Below are 22,395 nucleotides of genomic sequence, written 5' to 3' on the forward strand. Positions count from 1 at the left end.
CCTCTCCACTCCTCACCCAGGCCTGCGGCCACTGCTCCACCCAGATCCGTGCATCAGCCATCTACCACAGGTCTGCAGTCTATTTTTACCTCTATTAGCTCCTCCTCAGAGCCACACTGTAGTGTGGGCGGGGCTGTGATCCCATCTTCCACGAGGAAAGGAGGCCCAGAGAGGTTCAGGGACAGTCTCCTGTCCCCAGCAATGCTCTGTGTGTCACACCCTCTCAGGCCCACAGATGGGCACTCTCTGTTAGGCAGCCTAGCTTGGCAGTCTCCAAAATCACCGTTATCCATCTGTCCTCACTGGTCCTCCCTTTTAGCCACAGAACAGAGAAGAGCTAACCAAAAGGCTAAGGTTAAAGCTCTTAAAGGTGGTCTAGGAGAGAGAAAGGAAGAACTGTGTGGTGTGCTATGCTAGACTCCGGCAGAACTCCCCAAGGAGGGAGAGCCCTGCCCCTGGAGAGGAGGCAGAGAGAAAGCAAGGGGATTAATGCATCCACTCCCCTCCTGTTCTACTTTGAGGCAACCTCTCTGGCAGGGCAAGAGCACTGGTGCAGAGAATGCTCTCAGCTCCACAGTGAGGGGGCTGGGGTCCAGCAGATGCTTCCTGCCTATGCCCACCTTGGCCACCCAGCTGATGCCTGCCTCAAAGCCAGCTGTTACCTTCCCCTCCTTCAGCTGATGCAATTCCTTCCCTTCAATAAAGCTCAGTGACCTCTGACTCTCGACTTTTCTAATGCTCTCAGCCCCCATACACCAAGTCCCTAGTCTCCTAAGCTAGGAAGAAGGTGGCACCTTCATGAGTGCCCTTATCATATGGTTGTCATGGAAACAATGACTTATTGCCCACCAATTTCAAGTCAGCCAGCTCCTCTAAGGGCAGCGGGCTCATACCACTGACATGCCCACCAGGTGACTCATGTCACTGTCAGAGAAAGCCCTCAGCACAGCTGGCCTGGGGAAGGACGACAGCCACTCCCCCTGAGGACAACTGGTCCAGGGAAGGCAGGCACTGCCCCTCTCCCCTAGGAACAGCTGCTGGTGGGCACATCCCCTAGCATCCCTTCGCAGGCACGCGCCAGCCCTGCTGACTGAGTGCGGTGCTTCTCCTCGCCCATGAGGTCTGTGCACAAATCAGCCATTTCTGCCCGCACCCTGCTTCAGCAGTGAGAGCTGCCAGCCCTGCCCCCTCCCCGACAAGCATCCAGGGCGTGTCACAGTTCCCACCTTCACAGCCACCAAGAAGGGGGACCCTGAGCTGGGGCTGGTCGGGGTTCCCAGCTCACACTCCTCCAGGAGAAACACATCTTCATCCTCCAGAACCTTGTCCAAAAAGCCTATTGCCTCCTCTTCCTCTTCCATGGCAGCCGGAGCCCGTGGAGGGCAAACAGGAAGCAGGGTCCACGCAGCAGCAGCAGCAGCAACAGCAGCCGCCGCCGCGCCGCCCGGGAGGCAGGCAGGCAGGCAGGCGGGGAGGGGACGAGCGCGCAGGGCAGGCCTACACCAGCACGCTGGCCTCCCCGGAGTCTGTCCTGGCACCTGGCCACGGGCTCCCGATGAAAGGCTCCATTATGAACCTTTTCCTGCTGCCGCTTTCCAGCTCTCCTGCGCGCGGGCCGCGGTCCCGCCTCCTGCGTCCCCACCCCGAGAAAGGGGAAGCGAGGCCTCCGGGCAGCCCCTGCCGGCCGACCGGCCGCCTCTTGCGGAGAGTTCGGCCGCCGCCGCGGCCGCCGTCGCAGCGATGTCACCGAAGCGAACGTGCGGCCGGAGGCACAGCAGCCAGAGCCCTCCGCGGCCCTCCTGGGTGCGCGCGGGTCGGTGGGGCGCAGGCTGGGGGCCCCGCGGCCGCCGCCCTGTCCCCAGCTTGGGTCGCCCAGGCCGCCCGCTCCCCGGGCTGGAGCCCGGCGCCCGGCCGCCGCGTCCCCGGCCCCACAGAGCCCGCCCTTTCTGGACTCCGAGGTTCGCGTTTGCTCTTAATACACAGGAAATGCACGTCTTGACTTGCGAGGTGGAGCCGTTCGTTCCCTTTCTGTGGTCACCGGGCAAGCGGCTGGCGGAGGCTTCTGGAGCGGAGGAGGGAGGAGGGAGGCCGCAGACGGGCCGGGCGGGCGCAGGGGGAGGTCTGCTTCCCAGAGACAGGCTTTATTTACAACTCGGCGAGTGAGCGGGCGACCGGGCAGGGGACAGATGAGCAGCTTCCCCGCGCAGCCGCCCCCAGAGTCTCCGTGGAAGCCTCACAAGCCCGCGCCCCTTTCGCACCTCGGCCTCAGGCTCCAACACCTTTGCGGAGGTGCTGCCCGGGCCTGGTGAGAAACCACAGTTGTCATCCCCGCTACGGCAGAGTGGACAAAGCTTCTAAAAAAGAGTGGCCCGGCCCTGCCTCGCCCAACAGGCGCACCGTGCCAGCCGGGTCCCGAGCACGTGCAGCCGGCACCGCGGCCAGAGGACCCACATCCCCGCTCCCAGATGCTGCTGAGACTAGCAGTAACACCCCCTTGGAGTAGTGTCCTCTCAGGAGAGTCAGCCCCACAAAAGGAGGCCACACAGGGCCCAGGACAGGTAACACCGGAAGCCTGCCCTGCACTCAGCCTGCGTTCCACCATCACAGAACCTAAATTTCTCCCGACAGTGAAGCTCAATTCCCGCTCCCTAGTCCGGACTCCTCAGGTGCACCACGCCCACTTTCATGGGGGAGGAGACTAGGGGCAGCACCTGGGGGAAAAGCTCTTTCACAACACAACATCCTGGGCAAAGGTTGCAAACGCACACCCACATGAGCCACAGGAGCGCGGGTGTTGTAAACCAGTCAAGTGAGCCCAGGTAGGGACTGGGCAAACTCAAGACACCAGCACTCGGCTCCAGCTGAAGGCTGCCAAAGGTAAGGCGGGCTCATGGTGGCCTCATCTCTGATTGTTCAAGAGAAGCTAGAATCTGGATTCTTACATGACATGTCCTGATTTTATTTATTTATTTTTCTTTTTGAGACAGAGTCTCATTCTGTCGACCTAAGTGAGTAGACTGCCATGTCGTCGTCATAGCTCACAGCAACCTCAAACTCTTGGGTTCAAGCGATCCTCCTGCCTCAGCCTCCTGAATAGCTGGGACTTAAAGGCACACAATGCAATGCCCAGCTAGTTTTTCTATTTTTAGTAGAGACGAGTCTCACTCAGGCTGGTCTCCAACTCCTGAGCTCCAGTAATTCACCTGCCTTGGCCTCCTAGAGTACTAGGATTACAGACATGAGCCACTATGCCCAGCCTGAAATCTCCTGATTTAAAAATGGCAGGGCAGTGCCTGTGGCTCAGTGAGTAGGGTGGCGGGTTTGAACCCAGCCCTGGCCAAACTGCAACAAAAAAATAGCCAGGCGTTGTGGCAGGTGCCTATAGTCCCAGCTACTCAGTGGCTGAGGCAAGAAAATCACCTAAGCCCAAGAGTTGGAAGTTGCTGTGAGCTGCGATGCCAGAGCACTCTACCAAGGGTGACAAAGTGAGACAGAGTCTCACTCACTCCGAAAAAAAAAAATGAAAAATATGCAGTCTAAATGAACCACATCTGTGCCCTGAATTAGGCACACAGAGCAGAGAGCTGCCTTTCTTCTTGCAGCTGGTTGATTCTTTGGGAAGGTTTGGAGGAGTGTGTGTGTGTGTGTGTGTGTGTGTGTGATGGGAATTCCCAGAATGTCCCCTCTGTCCCACTTCCTTCTTGGGCCTGACATCTTGGAATCTAAGTAAGCTTCACACACAACCAACCCACTATTTAAGTACCACCAACCAGGTAATGCAGTGTCCAGGGCTGTCCATCCTTGCCTCATGTATCTAGGAACAGCCTCGTATGCACATATTGCATGTCCTGTAAGGTGACAACTGTATGGCCACAGGCTAAAAAGTCAAACCTTAAGAACTATTTCCAAAGGAGGGTCAACAGGGCACCATCCTGGGCCCACATCGTGCCAATTCCTCTCTGCTCCATTGGGCACCTCAGCTGAGAACAAGGCCCTCTGCTGAGCCTCGAAGCTGGGTGGAGGACTGAGGAGGAGAGAGGAGGAAAAGAAAAAGAATGGACATGGTTTCTTTTTTTTTTTTTTTCCAGAGACAGAGTCTCACTTTGTCGCCCTTGGTAGAGTGCCGTGGTATCATAGCTCACAGCAACCTCTAGCTCTCAGGCTTAGGTGATTCTCTTGCCTCAGCCTCCCGAGTAGTTGGGACTACAGGCACCTGCCACAACACCCAGCTATTTTTTTTGTTGCAGTTTGGCCTCGGCCAGGTTTAAACCCACCACCCTCGGTATCTGGGGCCGGCACCCTACTCACTGAGCCACAGGTGCCCCCCAGACATGGTTTCTTATCTCTATGCCACCCCCAAATTCCATGGAAGCTCCTGCCATTCTTTTAGCAGCAGAGAACCTGCCCTCACTGAAGACAGGCTCCATCTTGCTACCAAAGCTGGGGCCTAGGGCTAATAGCCTTTGGTCAGGGAACTATCCCAACAGGGTTTAGCAGAGGCACCCCACCCACCCCCCTTCCTCCATTCCCTGGTTTTCCCCTGTCCCTGCCCTGGCTGGGTTATAAATAGCCCAAGCACATCTGAAGGGCCCTTTCAGCCACAATTCCTCATTTGGTTTGGGCGGGCGAGGCTGTTCCCAGGGCTTGGGAACAACGGGGCCTGGCATTCCCTAGGGCACAACTGTGCCAGCTCAGGGCCCTGTGCCACAGGTTCTTCTGTCTCCTGCCCTGTGGGCTCCAAGTACATGGATGGCATGGGCTGCCTACATGGGTCAGACAAGCAGGCAGCATGAAAGAAGGGCCTAAAACCCCAGGAACCCCTCCTGTGCCCTTTCCCCACCCAAGACAATACAAGGTACCCTTAGAAGTCTCCTAGAGTATCCCCATCTCCATTTCCTACACCCTTAACCAGCATGGTAAGATTGATAACCACTCCTTCCCTAAAACCCTAAATCTCACACAAGCTTCCCCCTGAATATCCAAGGCAACTCTACCCCCCTCCACCCTGGTTGGGTGGAAATTCCAGTGAGTAACTAGAATGCCCCCTCCATTGGACACACAGACTCCACTCTGGCCCTTGGTCCTCCCCCTGAAGGGGAAGTGACTCACAAGTCCCATCGTGCCCCCCTCTTCCCTTACAAATGCCCTAAGCCAGCCCTGGACCTGAGTTTCAACCCAGTGTCTTCCACATTGCCTGCTCTAAGTCACCCCAAATTGCCTTATTCCAAAGCTAGATTCCTCCTCCTCCCACCCTCTAGCCCCCTGCCTTCTGGATTTCCTCAAAGCTCTCAGCTCCCCAAGACTATATTGCAAGGGCTACTGCTGACCAGCCTTAGATTTAGGCTTGCCCTTCTTTTCCTCCTGCCTCTTATAAATGTGGAGTCACCCACTGGGGCCCCAGGCCTCAGCCCCCTGTTCTCTACCCTTGGAGAATTCATCCCTTCTTAATTCCAGGCCAATGGCAACCCATCACCATCTCCAGCCCTGGCGTCTTACCAGTGTGGTGCGAGGTCTGACACCTGCACCATCAGCTGGATGTCCTCACTGGGAAATCCCATCATCAGCCTCTCAACACCAAACCAAAAAACCCTTCCTCCTCCTTAAGCCAGCTTCCCCTTCTGGCTTCTCCACTTCTGTTAGTGGGGCTACCATCTTCCTTCCTTCAGGCCCTACATCCCTTTTACTAAGTCCATTGGTTCTTCCGTCTTTTCCAAAGCCACAACAACCCCAACCAAGGTTTGCAGTTTCTTATACCTATACCGCCACAAGAATATTCCACTTTGACTCCTCATCTTGTCTGTCCATCTGTTCATTCATTCACTCATGCCCAGAGCAGGCCTGGCATAACAAGCACACAAATTTATGAGACAAGGCCGTTGACATTGGCATGCTCTCAATCTTTTGGGGATGAAGTATGTACGAACAAATGAGGCAGTGTTTTCAGTTATCAGCCACAGTGGGAACACAGGACAAAGGCACTAAGTCTGCCTGAGAGGCAGAGCTTCAGAGGAGAGTGGCTTCTGAGCAGCTTCTAGAAATAAGGAAGGGTTTCCAGGCAAAGGGAAGAATGCCTAAAAGGAAAAGGATAGAGAACAGAAGAGAAAGGGGGCAGAGATGAACTTGGAGCAGTGGCCTGGGACAACACCGGGAGGAGAAAGAACATGAATTCCCCTATGGGCAATGAATGGGCACCCACTGAGATTTCTGACACCCAGCAAGTCTACATGTCAAAGTCTCCAGGGGGTTACTTCCCACAAATGGGAGGCTTTCTCCTACCCTCATCCTTCACCACCTTCATCCCTTACCCACTAAGTCAGCAAGGATTTAATAATTGCCTACTGTGCATCAGGCACTGTGCTAGCATTCAAAATGGAGTCACAAACAGGGGACAGTATGCCTACTTTCATGGAGCTGATGGACTTCGGGGCCATGCCAAGGGAGTGGCAGGTGGCAGTGCCAGGGGAAGGGCGCAATCTTAGAACTATGCAGTTGAGGTACAACTCTTCTAGAAAGGATAACATGGAAATAACTATTGTGATTTTAAATGTTCACACCCTCTGACTCAGCAATTCCACTCTAGGGGAATGTCTCTGAAACAAACATTTCCACAAGGGTACAAAGACATAGGTACAAAAATGTTCACTGCAGTGATATTTATAGCAGTGAAAAGATTGGAAATAGTCCATGTATCTATGCAAAGGGATTAGTTAATTGGTTTATGGTACCTCCATACAATGAAATACTTACATAGTCATGAAGAAGAATGTGGTAGAGCTTTAATCTCTCATATGCAAGATGTCCAAGACTTTTTTTTTTTTTTTGAGACAGAGTCCCACTATGTCGCCCTGGGTAGAGTACTGTGGCATCACAGCTCACAGCAACCTCTAACTCTTGGGCTTAAGTGATTCTCTTGCCTCAGCCTCTCAAGTACCTGGGACTACAGGTGTCCGCCACAATGCCCATCTATTTTTTGTTGTAGTTGTCATTGTTGTTTAGCAGGCCCAGACCAGGTTCAAACCCGCCAGCCCCAGTGTATGTGGCCAGCACCCTAACCACTGAGCTACCAGTGCCAAGCCAGTCTAAGACTTATTAAGCAAAATAACAAAAGCAGGCCAGGTGTGGTGGCTTGTGCCTATAATACTAGCAATTTGGGCGACCAAGGTGGGAGGAATGCTTGAGATCAGCAGTTTGAGACCAGGCTGACCAAGAGCGAGACCTGGTCTTTACTAAAGATGGAAAAATTAGCTGGGTGCATAGCCCCCACTACTTAGGAGGCTGAGGCAGGAGGATCAATTGAGCCCAGGAGTTTGAGGCAACAGTGAACTATGACGATGCCACTGCACTCTAGCCTAGGAAACAGAGCAAGACCCTGTCCAAAAAACAAACAAAACCCAACTCACATACAAAACAAAAAACAAGAGCAAATTATATAACAGTGACAATAATATCCCATTAAAAATACATATGTATATGGAGGTACCCGTAGTTCAGTCAGTAAGGCGTCGGCCACATACACTAAGGCTGGCGGGTTTGAACCCATCCCGGGCCAGCTAAAACAACAATGACAATTGCAACAACAACAAAAATAGCCAGGCATTGTGGCAAGTGTCTGTAGTCCTAGCTACTTGGGAGGCTGAGGCAAGAGAATCATTTAAGCCCGAGAGTTTGAGATTGCTGTGAGTTGTGATATCACGGCACTCTACCCAGGGCAACAGATTGAGACTGTCTCAAAAAAATAAAAAAAGATACATATATGTATAGCTTATACATGGAAGAAGTAGAGAATCAAATAACCAACTCTCAGCAGAGGTTCTCTCTGTAGGATGCAAGTTGAGGGGACTTTCCCTTTCTACATGACATATTTCTGCACAGTTAGATTATTAGTAATCCAATAGGGGAAAGTAAATGCTATGACTGGGAACATAGACTGAGCTCTCAGGGCATAAGCAACAAAGTCACAGGAGTCTCTCTGGAGGGTGTGACAATAAAACTCACACCTAAACATGAACAGGGGTTAGCCATGGTGGTGGGGCTGGGAGAGTGACAGGAAAGACTGTGTGAGGCACACTGAAATGCCTTCAGTCTGGCTGGAGGGCCGCGAGCATGCATGCATTCATTCGACCAATATTTACTGAGCACCTACTATGTTTCAGGCGTAAGTGTAGGCACAGGGGACTGCAGTGAGCAAAAGTTTTGTTACAAACCTGACAAAATCTCTCTCCTGGAGCTCACATTCATGAGTCTGCCGAGGTAAACAGGGGTGGTCAGGCCAGGCAGGGCTCTGACAGTTATGCTAAGGGTTTGGATTTTACCAGCTAGGCAAAGGGAAGGCACTAAGGGTTTTAAGTAGGGACTGATATGACCATTCTTTAATGCATCCCTCTGACTGACATCAGATTACTCTTTCTGAAACACAGCTCATTCTTTGCCCAGCAGGAAGCTACTAAGTCAGCCCAAACAAGGGCAGTGGGGCCCTGCCTGATGACTCAACCCATCACAAGGTTGACAATAACTTTTGAAAGGGCCAGACACATTCTCAAGGGCCATACACATTCTCACCTCCAGCCCTTTGCTAGTTGCAATTCCTCAGCTGGAGGCATCTTCTCCCTCCTCTCTGCTTATCCAGAGGACTCCCAACTTCCTCGGCCGAAGTTTAAGCCTCATCTCCAGATTTTATGGAGCTCAGAAGATCTTAAGCCAATGAGAAATGACTCCAAGGGGCAGGGAGAGTTGCTATAGCTGCACACGGACCCAGATTCATCCTCTTCCCAATAACCTTGCTCCTCCCACTGCCCTCCCTTTCTCTGTTACAGTAGAAGTTACTCCAAAAATTGCAGAGTTCAATTCCCTAAACCAAATGTTAGGCAGGAGCTAGTACATGACACTGTTTACACAGTAAAGCAGATAAAAACAAAAATCTCCGGGATTCTGCATTTGAATCCTCTGCCTTTTGCCACTTGTATGACCTAGGCAAGTCATTTAAACTCCCTGTGCCTCAGTTCCCTCATCTATAAAATGGGGATTATTATAGCACCAACTCTAGGAAAGCTGTACAAACTAGGAAATGTAAAGAAGTGGCTGGCACATGGTAAGCCTCTGTCTGGTACCAGCTTTGTGTGGGGGTGTCAGAGGTGCAGCCCTGGTCCACTCCCAGTCTCCCCTCCTACCTTGTCCAATGAACCCGATGCCCCTCCCACCCTGGACCATTCTCCTTTGCTGTTGGTGCCCCCTTAGCCCTAGGATCCCACGTCATATAACTGGTTTCAGAGGAACCATCCACCCAATCTGCATACCCTGACTAATCTTCCCCAGGAGACCCTACACTGTGCCCTGTCAGCCTCTGGGCATTTCTACTCACTGAATCTGTTCTGAACACCTACTTTTTCTCACTCAGTTAAATGCCAAATGTCCACTAAAACTGCTGTTCTAGACTCTTATCTTTCTAGCCTTCCTCTAGACCAGTAGTTCTCAAGTGGGAGCAGTTTGCTTCCCAGGAGATGTTTTTGGTTATCACAAAACCAAACCATTTTGTTTGGGGGTGCTACTGGCATCTGTAGGGTGTAGGCCAGGGATGCTGCTATACATCCTACAATGCACAGGACAAGTCCCCACAGCAGAGAAATACCTGGCCGTTTCCAGAGCCCAAACCCTGCTCTAAATGTACTCTAGACCCACAGCTGACTCTGAGCAGGGCGGTGAGAGCATTTACCAATGCCAGATGCAGTGGCCCAGCACCATTCTCTCTGAGTTTTTCAGCACTTCCCTTCTTCCTAAGCTCACAAACCTCAGGTAGTGGGTCAGCGTCCAGCAAGATGGGCTTAGGGCTCTAAGGGGATTCCCTCACAGTGGGGGGAGAAATGGTGGCAGAGAGGAACTGGCCCAAGTCAAGTCTAAACCTCTTTCCCAGACTCTGGGATCTCTTCTTTATTCTTCTCTCTTCTCCTTGAACCCTCCCCGCCACCATGGTGGCACCCTCCAGAGGAGCCTGCACCATGCAGGGATGCTGCTGGGAGCTGAGCCACCCCTACTAGGACAAGTGCAGGGAGGGGAAGGCAGAGCAAGGGGCTCATAAAATAATTGAGCTTCACGTCCTAGGCAAAATCCAAGTTTAAATATCACCTTGGGAACAGATGCTTTGCGCAGCACCCCCTCCTTTCCAGTTGTTTACATCACATGGTCCTTGAAGCTATCCTCTGGGTGGGAAGTATTTATGCCCATCTAGAGTTGAGGGGACTGAGGTTCAACAAGTTGCCCAAAGTAACCTAGCCAGAAAGAAGTTAAGACAGGGATGCTAAGGCTCATGTTCTGAGAGGCAGCAGAGGGCAGTGGTTCTGAGTACACCACCACTTACTAGCTGTGGGCAGGAGGCGGTTCACGTAACCTCCCTGTACCTTAGTTTCCACATCTGTAAAATAGGGCAATAATGGTGCCTACCTTGCAAAGTTGTGGTGAGAACTAAACGAGCTGATATATGTATATATGCATAAAGCACTGTAACAGTGCCTGGCATTTCGTAAGGGCTATGAAAGTGTTTCCAGTCTTTCTTTTCTTGGTGTTCCCAAGAGCATCCTTCACATGAAAAAAACAAATAAACAAACAAGAAAAACTATTCTGACCTCACTCACACCTACTTTTGGAGAAACTACAGAAATAGTGATGGAAAATAAAGTCCACAGGATGAGAGCCTGTGGGTTGGTTCTCTGTCACCCTTCTGTCCTCTAGGAGACCACAAAGTCCAGAGGCTGCCCAGCTTCTGCCCTCAGGTGGCTCATATTGGTATGGCCAAATACTTGTAAAGACACTCTTAATGACTTACATAGTGCTTAATTGTTTGGGTCAGTGGTTTTCTGTCTCTCTCCTTTCCTCCTTAAAGATTCCAGGGCTCTGGGAGGCTGAGGCAGGAGACTCGCTTGAGCCCAAGAGTTGGAGGTTTCTGTGAGCTGTGATGCCACAGCATTCTACCCAAGGGGACAGCCTGAGGCTCTGTCTCAAAAAAAGATTCCAGGGCTCCCTAGGTGGCGCCTATGGCTCAGTGGGTAGGGTGCTGGCGGCCCCATATACCAAGGGTGGCAGGTTCAAACCCAGCCCTGGCCAAACTGCAACAAAAAAATAGCCGGGCGTTGTGGTGGGTGCCTGTAGTCCCAGCTACTCGGGAGGCTGAGACAGGAGAATTGCGTAAGCCCAGGAATTGGACGTTGCTGTGAGCTGTGGATGCCACGGCACTTTACCGAGGGCGATAAAGTGAGACTCAGTCTCTACAAAAAAAAAAAAAAAAAAGATTTCAGGGCCCCAAGGGCAAAGAAAGGGTCTGGCTGGGCCCACTGTCCTAGGCACAGTGCCCGGGGCCTGTAGTAGATGGCTAACCTTTACTGAGTAAATGTCACTTTGTGGCCTTACTGACAGATGTGAAATACACTGGTCTACTATGACCCCAGCACACTGGCAGGGAGAGGGACACCCTACACAGAACGTGGGAGGTACAGGGATGAGCAGGGCCAGCCAGGTGTGGTTAATCGGGGAAGACAGGATGGAGGGGCGAGCAAGATCCCAGCCATGTGCGAACGGAGAGGATGGGGAGAGCCAGGTGCAGGGGGGACTGAGGGTCACAGCCAAGGCACTATGGCTACCTGCTTACCTACCTCCTTCCCAAACTGGACAAGCCAAGGGGCCACCCTAAGCCTTAGTGTCTTCACCTACAAAACAGGGGGCTCTCCCAGTGGCTGGAGGAGGCAGTAGGGAAGCTCCTGGGCTTCTGGCACAGCACCTGACACACAGGAGATCAGCTGGTGTTCTCTTTGCAACAGGGACCAAAAATCCACAGAGGAGAGAAATGAGGCTATCCAGGTCAGGGGGTTGGTACCCTAAGGAAGGCATGTCCCTGACTGCACCACGGGCACCCAGAATGCACCCCACTCAGGCCTCACACACAGTCTCCAGAGACAGTAGAGTGGGATGCAGTCTCAGAAGCTCCTGGCTCCCCAGTTGGCCTCCCTGTCCACCGAGAACAAGCTCTGGGCTTTGTAACCTCAAATCCGGAGCCCCAAGCCTCCACAAGGGGCTGAGACAGGGAAGAGAAGAGGGGCAGTAACTCTCCCAGCCTATCAGCTGAGACTGTATCTACCCTCCCTTCCTCCTGAGAGGCCATGACAGAACTACCTGGTTCAATTTCACAAACACCAGTTGAGAACCTCTAGGTGCCTGAAGGCCACAGACATGACCAAGGTTGGAGCTCCCAATCTCACAGGACAGATGTGCTCTCCAAATAACTGTGCTCACCAACCAAATGGTGATGGGATCTGCCATGGTCTGTGAAAGCTATATAAGGGAAGGGGCGTCTGATTCAGACCTGGCAGCAACGCACAGTCTCTAGCATCAGAAAGACCCAAGTTTATTAAACAGAGGTCTGGACCCTCTGGTTATGTCACCTTTCTGAGCCTCAGTTTCCCCAACTGTAAAATGAAGATGATTGCAGCACCTACCTCATAGGATTGCCATAGGCCTTAAGTAAGACAACAAACACACAGACGATTCAGCAAAGTCTAAGTAGCTGTGATGAGGAGGAGGAGAAGGGGAGGAAGATGAGAGGGAAAATGGTGATCATTTGAATCTACCTCCACACTTAATCTTTGTGTCTCCTGCCAGCTGGAGTCTGAACCCGTGTACAGACTTCACAATTGATGAAGCATTCTGCCTAACACCATTTCACAGAAGCCTCATGACAGCTGTGTGAGGCCAAGAAAGAGGAATTCTCAGTGTTCTTTGCTTTACAGATGAACAAAGGAGCTCAGAGAGGGTGTGTGACATCCCTCAAGTCACACAGCTATAAAACAGTAGAGCTGGGACAAAACCTAGATCTTTTCTCTGCCTTGTGGCCCATTTTTACTGAGGTTCCTGTGAGGGGAAACGGAGCAGTTTATGGCCTGGGGAAGTGATATTGTCTGTGAGACCACTGTCCTGTTTGAGAAACCTATACCCCCACATACGAGCAGAGCTTGAGAGTCCCTGCCCCCCTTCTCAGGGTGAAACTAGGCATTCTCATTTGAACTCAGCTACCAGTGATCCTGTGGCCCTGGCTATGCCAGGGCAGCCTGCTCAGCCTGGGCTCAAGGAGGGTCTGTGGGCTGGGCTTCAGATTTTGCCCTGACAGCTCTGTGTGCTGTACACCTCAGAGGCATAAATTAAGATGACAGCAGCACAGCAAGGCTGTGAAGGGGTATGTGAGGGAGTGAGTGTGTATCCTGCCAATAACATAGAGACCCGGCTTCATCTAGAGCCACCACACTTGGCAGGACTGATCCACCCCAGAAAGGAGGCTGGTGGCAAAAGAAGACTCAGCCAATGTTAGATGGGGGTCTTTGCAATGCTCTTGTCTCCCACCCTTCTAAAAGCTGATGAGAAAAGTCTTGTGGGTCCCAGTCACTAAGCACTGAGTACTATGGTGAGCCAGGCCTGGCACTACAGGCCTCACTAGAGCTATCCTGGTCCATCCTCCTACTGCCCTTCAGGGGAGTTGTTAATAGTGCAACTTAGAGACAAGGAAACCGAGGCTTGGCGGTGTTAGGATACTCATCTAGCGTCCCATAGCTAGAGGGAAGTAGATTTTCAGCTATCCAAAGCTTATGCTCTTTCCATTCTCTGGGCTGCCAAGAGAGCAAGACTGTGATGGTTCGCTTTGGGTGTCAACTTGACTGGGCCACAGTGCCCAGACATTTGTCCCAACATTAATCTGGGCATGTCTGTGAGGTGATTTGTTGGATACAATTAACATCTGAATTAGCAGACTGAGTGAAGCACCTCCCCAGTGTGGATGGGCCTCAAATCCAAGGAAGACCTGAATAGAACAAAAAGACAGAATAAGAGGGAACTCCTCTTACCTGACTGCTTGAACTGGGACACTGGTCTTTCCCAGCCTTTGGACATGGACGGAGCATTGACTGTTCTTGGGCCTCAAGATCAATGGCTTTTGGGTAGAATTTTTTTGGAGGGGAGGGGCCTAGAATTTATACCACTGGGTCTCCTAGTTCTCAGGCCTTCAGCCTGAGATTGGAACTACATGTCAACTCTCCTGGGTCTCCAGCAAGTGAACACAGGGATTGGAAATTCTCAGCCTCCATCATTGCCTGAGTTAATTACCTCTAATAAATCTCTTTATCTGTAGAGCAAGATATACGTGTGTATAAATATAGAGATATAAAAAGAGAGAAATATAAATAATAAACATAAACACATCCTCTTGGTTCCATTTCTCTGGAGAACTCTGACTAATAAAAAGGACAAATCTTGGGCTTCCAGGAACGAGTTGTCTGCTTATTTGGGTGTGGAAAGCTCTATCGGGGTGTGCCAGAGGCCAGATATCTGAATATCTAGAACAATTGTCCAATTTGATCCAAAAGTTCCTTCTGTTCCCAAGGGCTCAACAGGAAGCCTGGCAAAGGAGGAGACCTGCCTGGCCAAATGAGCACTGCCAAGTAGCTGAAATCTTGGCCGTTTATTATTTTTATTAACCCAAACATTCCCAAGTTCTTGGGAAGAGGTGTCAACTCCTTCCAAGCCCACCAGAAATGTAAATAGCAATACTTGCAGAGTCCACCAGGTGGGGCAAGTGACACGGTGGAAAGGGCAGAAATAGAGGGGGTGCAGCAAGGTGGAATCATGTCAGAATCCCCAAATTGGATAAAAGCTCCCTACCCCCATCTCATGAAGCTTCTCTAGCCAATGATGTAAAAATTAATCCTGGGGTCCCCAAGCAGGTTAGTGGCACTCTGTAGTATCTCTAAATTCAAAGTCCTCAAACCAAGTTATTCTTTCATGAGCCACCAAGCAAAACAGCCACAAAACAAAGTCACTGCCACAAAGCTGGCGCTCTGGGGCATCTCCCCATTAAACATGTGATCTTTTCCACTAGAGAAAGTGCCTGACAGTATCTTTCACCAAGGAAACTAAAAACTGATGGACAAACATTCCAGCAAGGTGGTCGTGTGATGAGGGAGGGTAAAGATGACAAGAAGCAAAGAGGACAACGACAGGAGAATAGCCAAGACCCTGGCCTTGCCTGCAGTGAGATTTCACAAGGCATCTTCCTGCCCCACTCACAGTAGGTTAAGAGCTGAGTTCCTGGGTGGGGTGGGGGGCATCTCTGAGCCCTGAAGGCAGGGATGGGGAGCAAGTTTTCTCTTTCATGCTTTTCCCTGGGGGGGGGGGCAGAATACCCTCTCCTCTGTCAGTAGCAAAAACCTGCCCTTGTGTGTCCACAATAGCTATCTCTAAGTGGCCAGACTGCTGGCCGTGGGGGGCCCTGGAGCTGAGCAACACCATCCCCTCCACCTGCCCCATCATCCCTTCCCAAACATGCGTGCACTGCCTGGCAGCCGCTAAGCACTGCCTCAGCCTCTGTTGCCATGGCAACAATGTGGCTTCCCCCAAGTGGGAAGCTGTTGCCAAGGCCCTGGTTGCCAAAGGCTATAACAGCCACCCCGGTGTGTGAAGAGGGGGTGAGAGCTCTGCAGAGGGGTGGAGGGTGGCCAAGGAGGCTGCTGAGGGAAGGAGCTGGGGGTTCTCAAGAATGGTAGCATCCAGGCAGCCCCTCGCTGGAGCGGGATGAGGGGGTGCGCTAGGCCCCAGTAGGAGGGGATAAAGCATCACACAGCATTTCAGTGACTGCTTCCCTGGGAGTGTTGGGGGAAGAAAGGAGACCCCCACAAAACACACCTAGACCAGCAGGATTGAGCACTCTTGGAGCCTCACCTCCACCCCTGCAAAACACACACACCGCCAAAGAGGATTGTTTCAGTTCTTCTCACCAACTACAGAAAGCTCCGACTTGCTTGCTCATGTGTCTCAGACGTGCACACACAAGCTGGGCCCAGACGGAGTCAGTCCTTGTCGCCGGGAACAGCATTAATTACAAGGATTGCAAACCCTCCACACATTTCTCTCCCTCTGGCCTGTCTCCGAGCACATACTTAATATTCCTTCTACAAAGCTTCTCTTTGGAAGCAGAGCTCTTGCCTCTGTCAACAAGCAGACAGGTAGATAGCATCAGGGTTTATTCCCTTCTAGAGTGAACAGAGTAGGGCTAGAGGTGGCCCTCAGTCCTCAGAGAATGCAGCCCATGCCACCCCTGGAGGCACATTAACTCCAATCTTGGCTTCCCCAGGGTTAGCATCAGAATGTTTACAGCCCACAGGCCACATATGCAGCCACTGCCCAGCCTGGGTGCAGGGAGAAGAGCCTGGTCCCTTCCAGAACCCTGTCCCCATCCTGCTAAGGAGAGAGACTGCAACAAAAGCTTAAAGAAGAGGTGAGGGGCCCAGAGGCCTGGGGAGCAGATGGCTGGTAGAGGAGGAAAGACGGGTGCCGGGTATTAAAGCAGGTGGGGGTGACCAGCCTGGAACCAACTACAATGATGAAGGTACCAAGGACAGCCAGGTCCAAATACCCCCAGTCCCATTCTTCTGATACTGGCCCAAACAGAGCCCAACCCACAATGCCCATGCCTTCCTCTCACTCTTCCCCAAACCCAGAAGGAAAAGCTGGTACCTACCCCAGGTGCCAGCCCCTCGGGTGGGGTGGGGGAGATGCTGTCCCCGCCACCTTGGCTGCGGGCGCTGAGCTGGGGGGACATGGTAGGCGACTCATCGATGTACGGCATGGTCTCTGAGCCCTCCGGGGGCCCTTTCTGCTCCTCATTCCCCTCTCCGTCGTAGTCGTCCGCCCCGTAGCTGAAGTCTGAGACAAGGAACAAGAAAGGCCACTGAGAGTCCTCCACGAGAGCTGCCAGGGACTGGTAGCGCAGTGGGCGCCGGCGGCGGCCCCCAGCTGCCATGACCCTGGCTGCACCATCCACACCTGGCCCAGGCAGGGGCTGCGTGGGGGGCTGGGCCTGGTGAGGGGCTGGGGAGCGCCAGCAGGCACGGGCTGTGCACGTTCAGAGGCTGCTGGGAGTCGGGGAGGAGCGGCTCTGCTGTTGCCGCCCGCTTAATAGCATGTCAGTCGCGTATTTCGAGCTGCTGTTTCCTTTGCCTTCTGCTTAATTCCAAGTCTAAAAATTAACAGTGGGAGCAGGAGGCAGGATGCTTCCAACTCTCCTCTCTGAGTCACCATTTTGCTTTTTATAGGGAATAAGGAGGTGGGGGCGGGCCAAGCGATGTCACTTCCTGAGCCCCTCCTCCTTGGGTACCATTTGTACATTGAACCCAATCCCTCCAGGGGGCTGGGGCAGGTTCTAGGGTAGGAGGGTGGAGAGAGTGTACTGAGGGAGCCCTCACCCCTTACAACAGGGCCCTGCAGGAAGGACAGAGCCCAAGGCAGCAGGGCGTGGGCGCGGGGGCTGTGCCCAGGCCTGGCAGGGACATGGGTGAACAGTACACTCCTCAAAGCCAGCACTTATTTCCATGATTTCAATGTGGGCTTCCTTCAGAGGAGGAGGGAAGAAAAGGCGACAGGGAAGTTGAGCTGCATTAACCCCTCAGGGCTGCCAGCACTACCCAGGCACCAGAGCCCACGCATAGATACCCCCTCCTAGGGACAGCGGGCTGGACTAATGAGGGACACCTCAGGGCTCCACGCTGAAAAGGCTACAAGGGCAGCCTCAGAAGGCCCTTCGTCAACCCCCGTCACTGCGACAGCATGAAGGACCCTCCCACTCCCCCACCCCATGTTCTGTTTGCTTCTAGCAAGCCTGACCCGCCAGGACTGGGAATGGAGGTCATGGCAAGGCTGCTTCTGGGGGGCTGGTGGTTTGGGGTCACCTTGGGCTGGGGCCACTACCCAGAGGGATGGAGACTCCTTTCACACTCGTCACTGAGCAGAGGTAATGGACCAATGGCAGGAGCACTGTGCTAGGTATGGAGACACAAAGAGCACAGCACCGGTCCTGCTGGACTCCATGGTACCCTGGGGACCAGCAATGGTCTCCCACTCAATGGACTGCCCAGTGGCAGCCATTTGTTAAATACTCCCCAAGCGTTTCTGGGTGGGATTCCCTGGGCCAAGCATCTTGGGCTGTCACCCCATAATGGAGGAGGCTGAGGGTCCTGTCCTGCCATCTGTTTAGATACCACTTCCTCCATGTCGTCTTCCATGGGGCCCCAGCTCAGAACTCCTATAGCACATGGCCTTCTGGTGCCCGTGTAGACCCTGTTTCTTTGTCCCTGAGCTCCAGGTCAGGAACTGTGTACCCAGTACCTGCAGCTCAACATGCAGCAGGCCCTTAGTAAAGTGTGTGGAGTGAATGAATGAGCAGAGGAATGCACCATCCACCTTAGGTCTGAAGTCTGAGCCAAGTCCCAGCCAGCCAAGTTCTCCACGGGGACCCTGGCTCCTCCTCTTCTGTCACAGCATAGTAGCCCATGGGCAGCCAACAGCCTGAGAATGGTGTCAACGGGTCACCAGGACGCCCAGCCATGGCTGCATTAAGTCCAATCTGGCCTTTTGGCAGCAGAGCACTTCCCTAGGCCTGCTGCACCTGTTCCCACTGACTTCCTCTCCTAGGTCCCAAGCTAATGCCCCATTTAGCTGTCAGGGCATGTGGGCTGTTTTTTTCCACAAGACAGGTATGTGCATGAAGAGCCACAGGACCAGTGACACCCTAGCCACTGAGCGGTGTGTGTGCCGTGCACCCAGGAAATGGGGCCCACTGCCCCGGAGGCCACAAGGCCTGTGTCTGCAGTGGCAGGAGGCAAGCTCACTTTGGTATCTCCAGGGGCATGACGAAGAGAAGCAGCACAGGAGGGAATTGAGACATCATGGTGGCTCTGTCATCTCTCCTCCAGGAGGCTCTAGGCCGCCAATGAATGCCTAGAGTCAAGACGCAGAGAGGGTAAGCCATATGGACCCTGGCCTAGCCAAGAGTTCAGATTCCAGCAGGCCACACTGAGTCTTCTGTACACAGACCAACTCCCAGGAGTCACAGGAATAAGACCCTCACACTTGAACTATTTCCCAAGGGCAAGGTCAGAAGGGACAACAGGGAAGGTGGTGTGGCTCACCTCCACTACCCAGCCTGGCATTTCCTGCAGGGCTGGGAGGACTGTGCTAGTCTTACCCAGTGTATGCACATTTCATCCTTATCGGAGATACAGATCATGGCCTCCACCATCTCTTGCCCATTTTATCCTAACTGTATCTTTGCAAGGCAGTTCTTATTCTCCCCAATTTATAGACAAGGTCACTGAGTCTTAGAGATATTTGCCTAACGTCACAGAAAGAACCTGAACTGAGGTCTGTTTGTCTGTCTCCAAATGCCATCTTTCCCCCTCTAATCTCCCTCCAGAGAATCCTTCTACAGCCCTCCTTGTCACAGGAGGATGATGAAATTGGGAAACAAAGGGAACGTGAGGATGAGGTGCTGGCAAAGAAGTGGGGAGTCTCAGGAGTATGAAAAGTGCCCATGAAGCTCTCTGTTATCCCCATGCCCCATTCTTTTGCCAGTTTGGAAAGTAGATGAAATGGCTGGTGCTCCAGCAGCTATATTAAGCTATGAGGTGAACTTGAGGCTAGAAACCATCATTGAAGACTGCCAAGCAGAAAGCCAGGAGTCATTAATGGCCCTAATCGTAACTGATCCAGATGGTTTTCCTTGCTATCCCTGTTTGGGTGCTTTTCCTATGACCTTCACTGTTTCTTCTTAGTCTCCTTGGTGAAATCTTTTTCTGCCCACCCCTTAAAAATTGGTGTTCCTTATAGATCCTTACAATAGAATGCCACTCAGCAATAATAAGAAACAACAACATAAATGACTCTCACAGACATTATTCTGAGCGAAAGGAGCCAGGCACAAATGAGCACAACTTACATGCTTCCCTTTATATGAAGTTCTAGAAAAGACAAAACTAATCTATGGTTTAAAAAAAGTCAAAATAAGGGTTGTCTCAGGCAGGAACAGGAGTAGACTACAATAAGCACAAAAGAATTTTCTGGGGTACTAGAAATGCTCTGTATCTTGACAGGGATTTGGAGCACACAGGTAGATGCACTAATCAAAATTTACCAAGTAGTACACTTAAGATGTGTGCATTTTACTACTAAATACTGCAGTCTAGTTCATGCTGAAGTGCACTGATGTCTACTACTTACTCTGAAATACATGAAAAGTAAGACAGATGATGTTCAGGTAGATAGATACAAGTGTAGAAAACTGATCATTATAGACTCTAAATAGTAGATAAGTGGGCGTTCACTGTGCAAGTCTTTCAACTTTTATGTATGCTTCTCATTTTTCATCATGAAATGATGGGGGAGAAAACCTCGTACTCTCCTGGATCTACCACCTCTACTTCACTTCCTCTCCCAAATTTTGTTTCTATTCCAAGGAGAGGTCTAGGCTGCAGACCCATCTATGATTGTCTCCTGAACATCTTCGCCTATAGGAACCTCAAACCCAACCTTTTCCTGAAGCTAATACACCAGATCTCTCAACTGGGAAATCCTGGAGTCATTCTAGAGTCCTTCCTACTCCTGCCTCTCACCTCCTACACACTGTGAAATGTTCCCTCCTCCTCCCCACCCTCACCAACCTCTACGGCCTAACTCCTCAGCTCAGGGCCCTTCAGCAATGGGAGGGTCATATTCTCTTGTCATATGTCAGACTTATAGGTCCCTATTGGGAGTTGAACAGTGGCCTCCCACAATGTATGTCCAAATTCTAACCCCTGGTACCTGTGACTGTGACCTTATTTGGGGAAAATAATGTGTTTGTAGATGTAATTAAGTTAAAAATCTCAAGATGAGACCATCTAAGATGGTGGGTCCTAAATCCAATGATGTGGACTTAAGAGGAACAGAAAGGCTCGGCGCCTGTGGCTCAACTGGCTAAGGTGCCAGCCACATACACCTAAGGTGGCAGGTTCAAATCCCCAGCCCGGGCCCGCCAAACAACAATGATGGCTGCAACCAAAAAATGGCCGGCGCTGTGGCGGGCGCCTGTAGTCCCAGCTACTTGGGAGGCTGAAGCAGGAGACTCGCTTGAGCCCAGGAGTTGGAGGTTGCTGTGAGCTGTGAGGCCATGGCACTCTACTCAGGGGGATAGCTGGAGGCTCCGCCCAAAAAAAAAAAGAGGAACAGAAAGGGAGCGGACACGGAGGAGAGGAGCGCGTGAAGACAGACGCAGAGTTTGGAGTTACACTGCCACAGGCCAAGGACTAGCTGGAGCACCAGAAACTGGAAGAGGCAAGCAAGCAAGAATTCTCCCCCATGAAGTCTTGGGAAGGCTGCCATCTTCCCCCACCTACCCGCCAGCAGCTGACACCTTGATTTCAGACTTTTGATCTCCCGACTGTGAGAGAAAAATTTCTGCTGTCCTAAGCTACCACAATTGCAGCAGTCCGTTACACCAGCTCTAGGCAACTAACACGGTACCCAGACACACATGCATACACACATTGTTTCCCATCTCTGGACTTTTGTACATGCTATTCCTGTGTCTAAAACACCTTCCTCAACTCTTGTCCACTTGGGGAAATTCTACTTAGCCTTCAAATCCAGCTTAGATGTACTCTATGAACTTTCCTGTGTTCTGAATCAAAGAATACCTTGAGTTTCAAAATGTGTAAGAAGAATGAACAGAAAATCAAAGAGAGAACTACAAATGTTCAAAGGACATACAGTAGGACCTCTGTAAGGTGACCCAAGGGACTGCAACAAATGGGTCAACATATGGAGGTGAGCAACATAAGGAACTAGGCTTACAGTGCTGATACGTCATGCACACACGGTGCATGTCTGGTCTGCACACATGGTGCATGTCTGGTCTTTGAAAATTAGGTCAACTTGAGGTGGTCAATGTAGGGAAGAGGTCAACTATGGAGGTTCTACTGTATTTTTTAAAATGTTAATCTCATTGGTAACTTAAGAAAATGCAAACTTCCATTTTTTAAAATTTTCCTATCAAATTGGCAAGGATTTTAAAATAATAATAACAATATCCAGAGTTGTCAGAGAACAGGCACTCTCAGAAACTCTTAGAGGGTCTATGTAACTGGCACAACTTTTCTAGACGCAATTTGGTGACTGGTATCAAGAGCTTTAATAGTTGGTACAGCTTTTAATCCGGCATAAGACTATGATCTATGATACTAATTATAAATGTACATAAAGATAAAGTTATGTCACAGAGCTGTTTAAAATTATAGGGTACTGGTTGAGTAAATTATTAGATTTCTACAAGATGAACATCTATGTAGCCATTAAAAGTAGGTGTACACGGCTCGGCGCCTGTGGCTCGAGCGGCTAGGGCGCCAGCCACATACAGCTAAGGTGGCGGGTTCGAATCCCCAGCCCGGACCCGCCAAACAACAGTGACGGCTGCAGCCAAAAAATGGCCGGGCGTTGTGGCGGGCGCCTGTGGTCCCAGCTACTTGGGAGGCTGAGGCAGGTGACTCGCTTGAGCCCAGGAGT

The 22,395-nt window shown here is 51.6% G+C and overlaps 1 protein-coding gene across 4 annotated transcripts in view; it reads right to left on the bottom strand.

Annotated features, from left to right (window-relative positions):
• Nucleotides 1-22,395, bottom strand: part of ABR (active BCR-related) — a 196,007-nt gene that overhangs the window by 86,307 nt on the left and 87,305 nt on the right. For 3 of the 4 annotated variants that reach the window (XM_023519258.1, XM_012811585.2, XM_012811586.2), the window contains exon 2: nt 16,544-16,728. In XM_023519258.1, coding sequence (XP_023375026.1) covers nt 16,544-16,728 — 185 coding nt within the window. Of the gene's footprint in view, nt 1-1,226; nt 1,416-16,543; nt 16,729-22,395 lie in introns of those variants that run through there. The other variant, XM_012811587.2, reaches the window with a different exon arrangement.

The sequence above is a fragment of the Otolemur garnettii genome, unplaced genomic scaffold (genome assembly GCF_000181295.1).
Source record: "Otolemur garnettii isolate 467f Iridium unplaced genomic scaffold, OtoGar3 scaffold00166, whole genome shotgun sequence".
Taxonomy (NCBI): domain Eukaryota; kingdom Metazoa; phylum Chordata; class Mammalia; order Primates; family Galagidae; genus Otolemur; species Otolemur garnettii.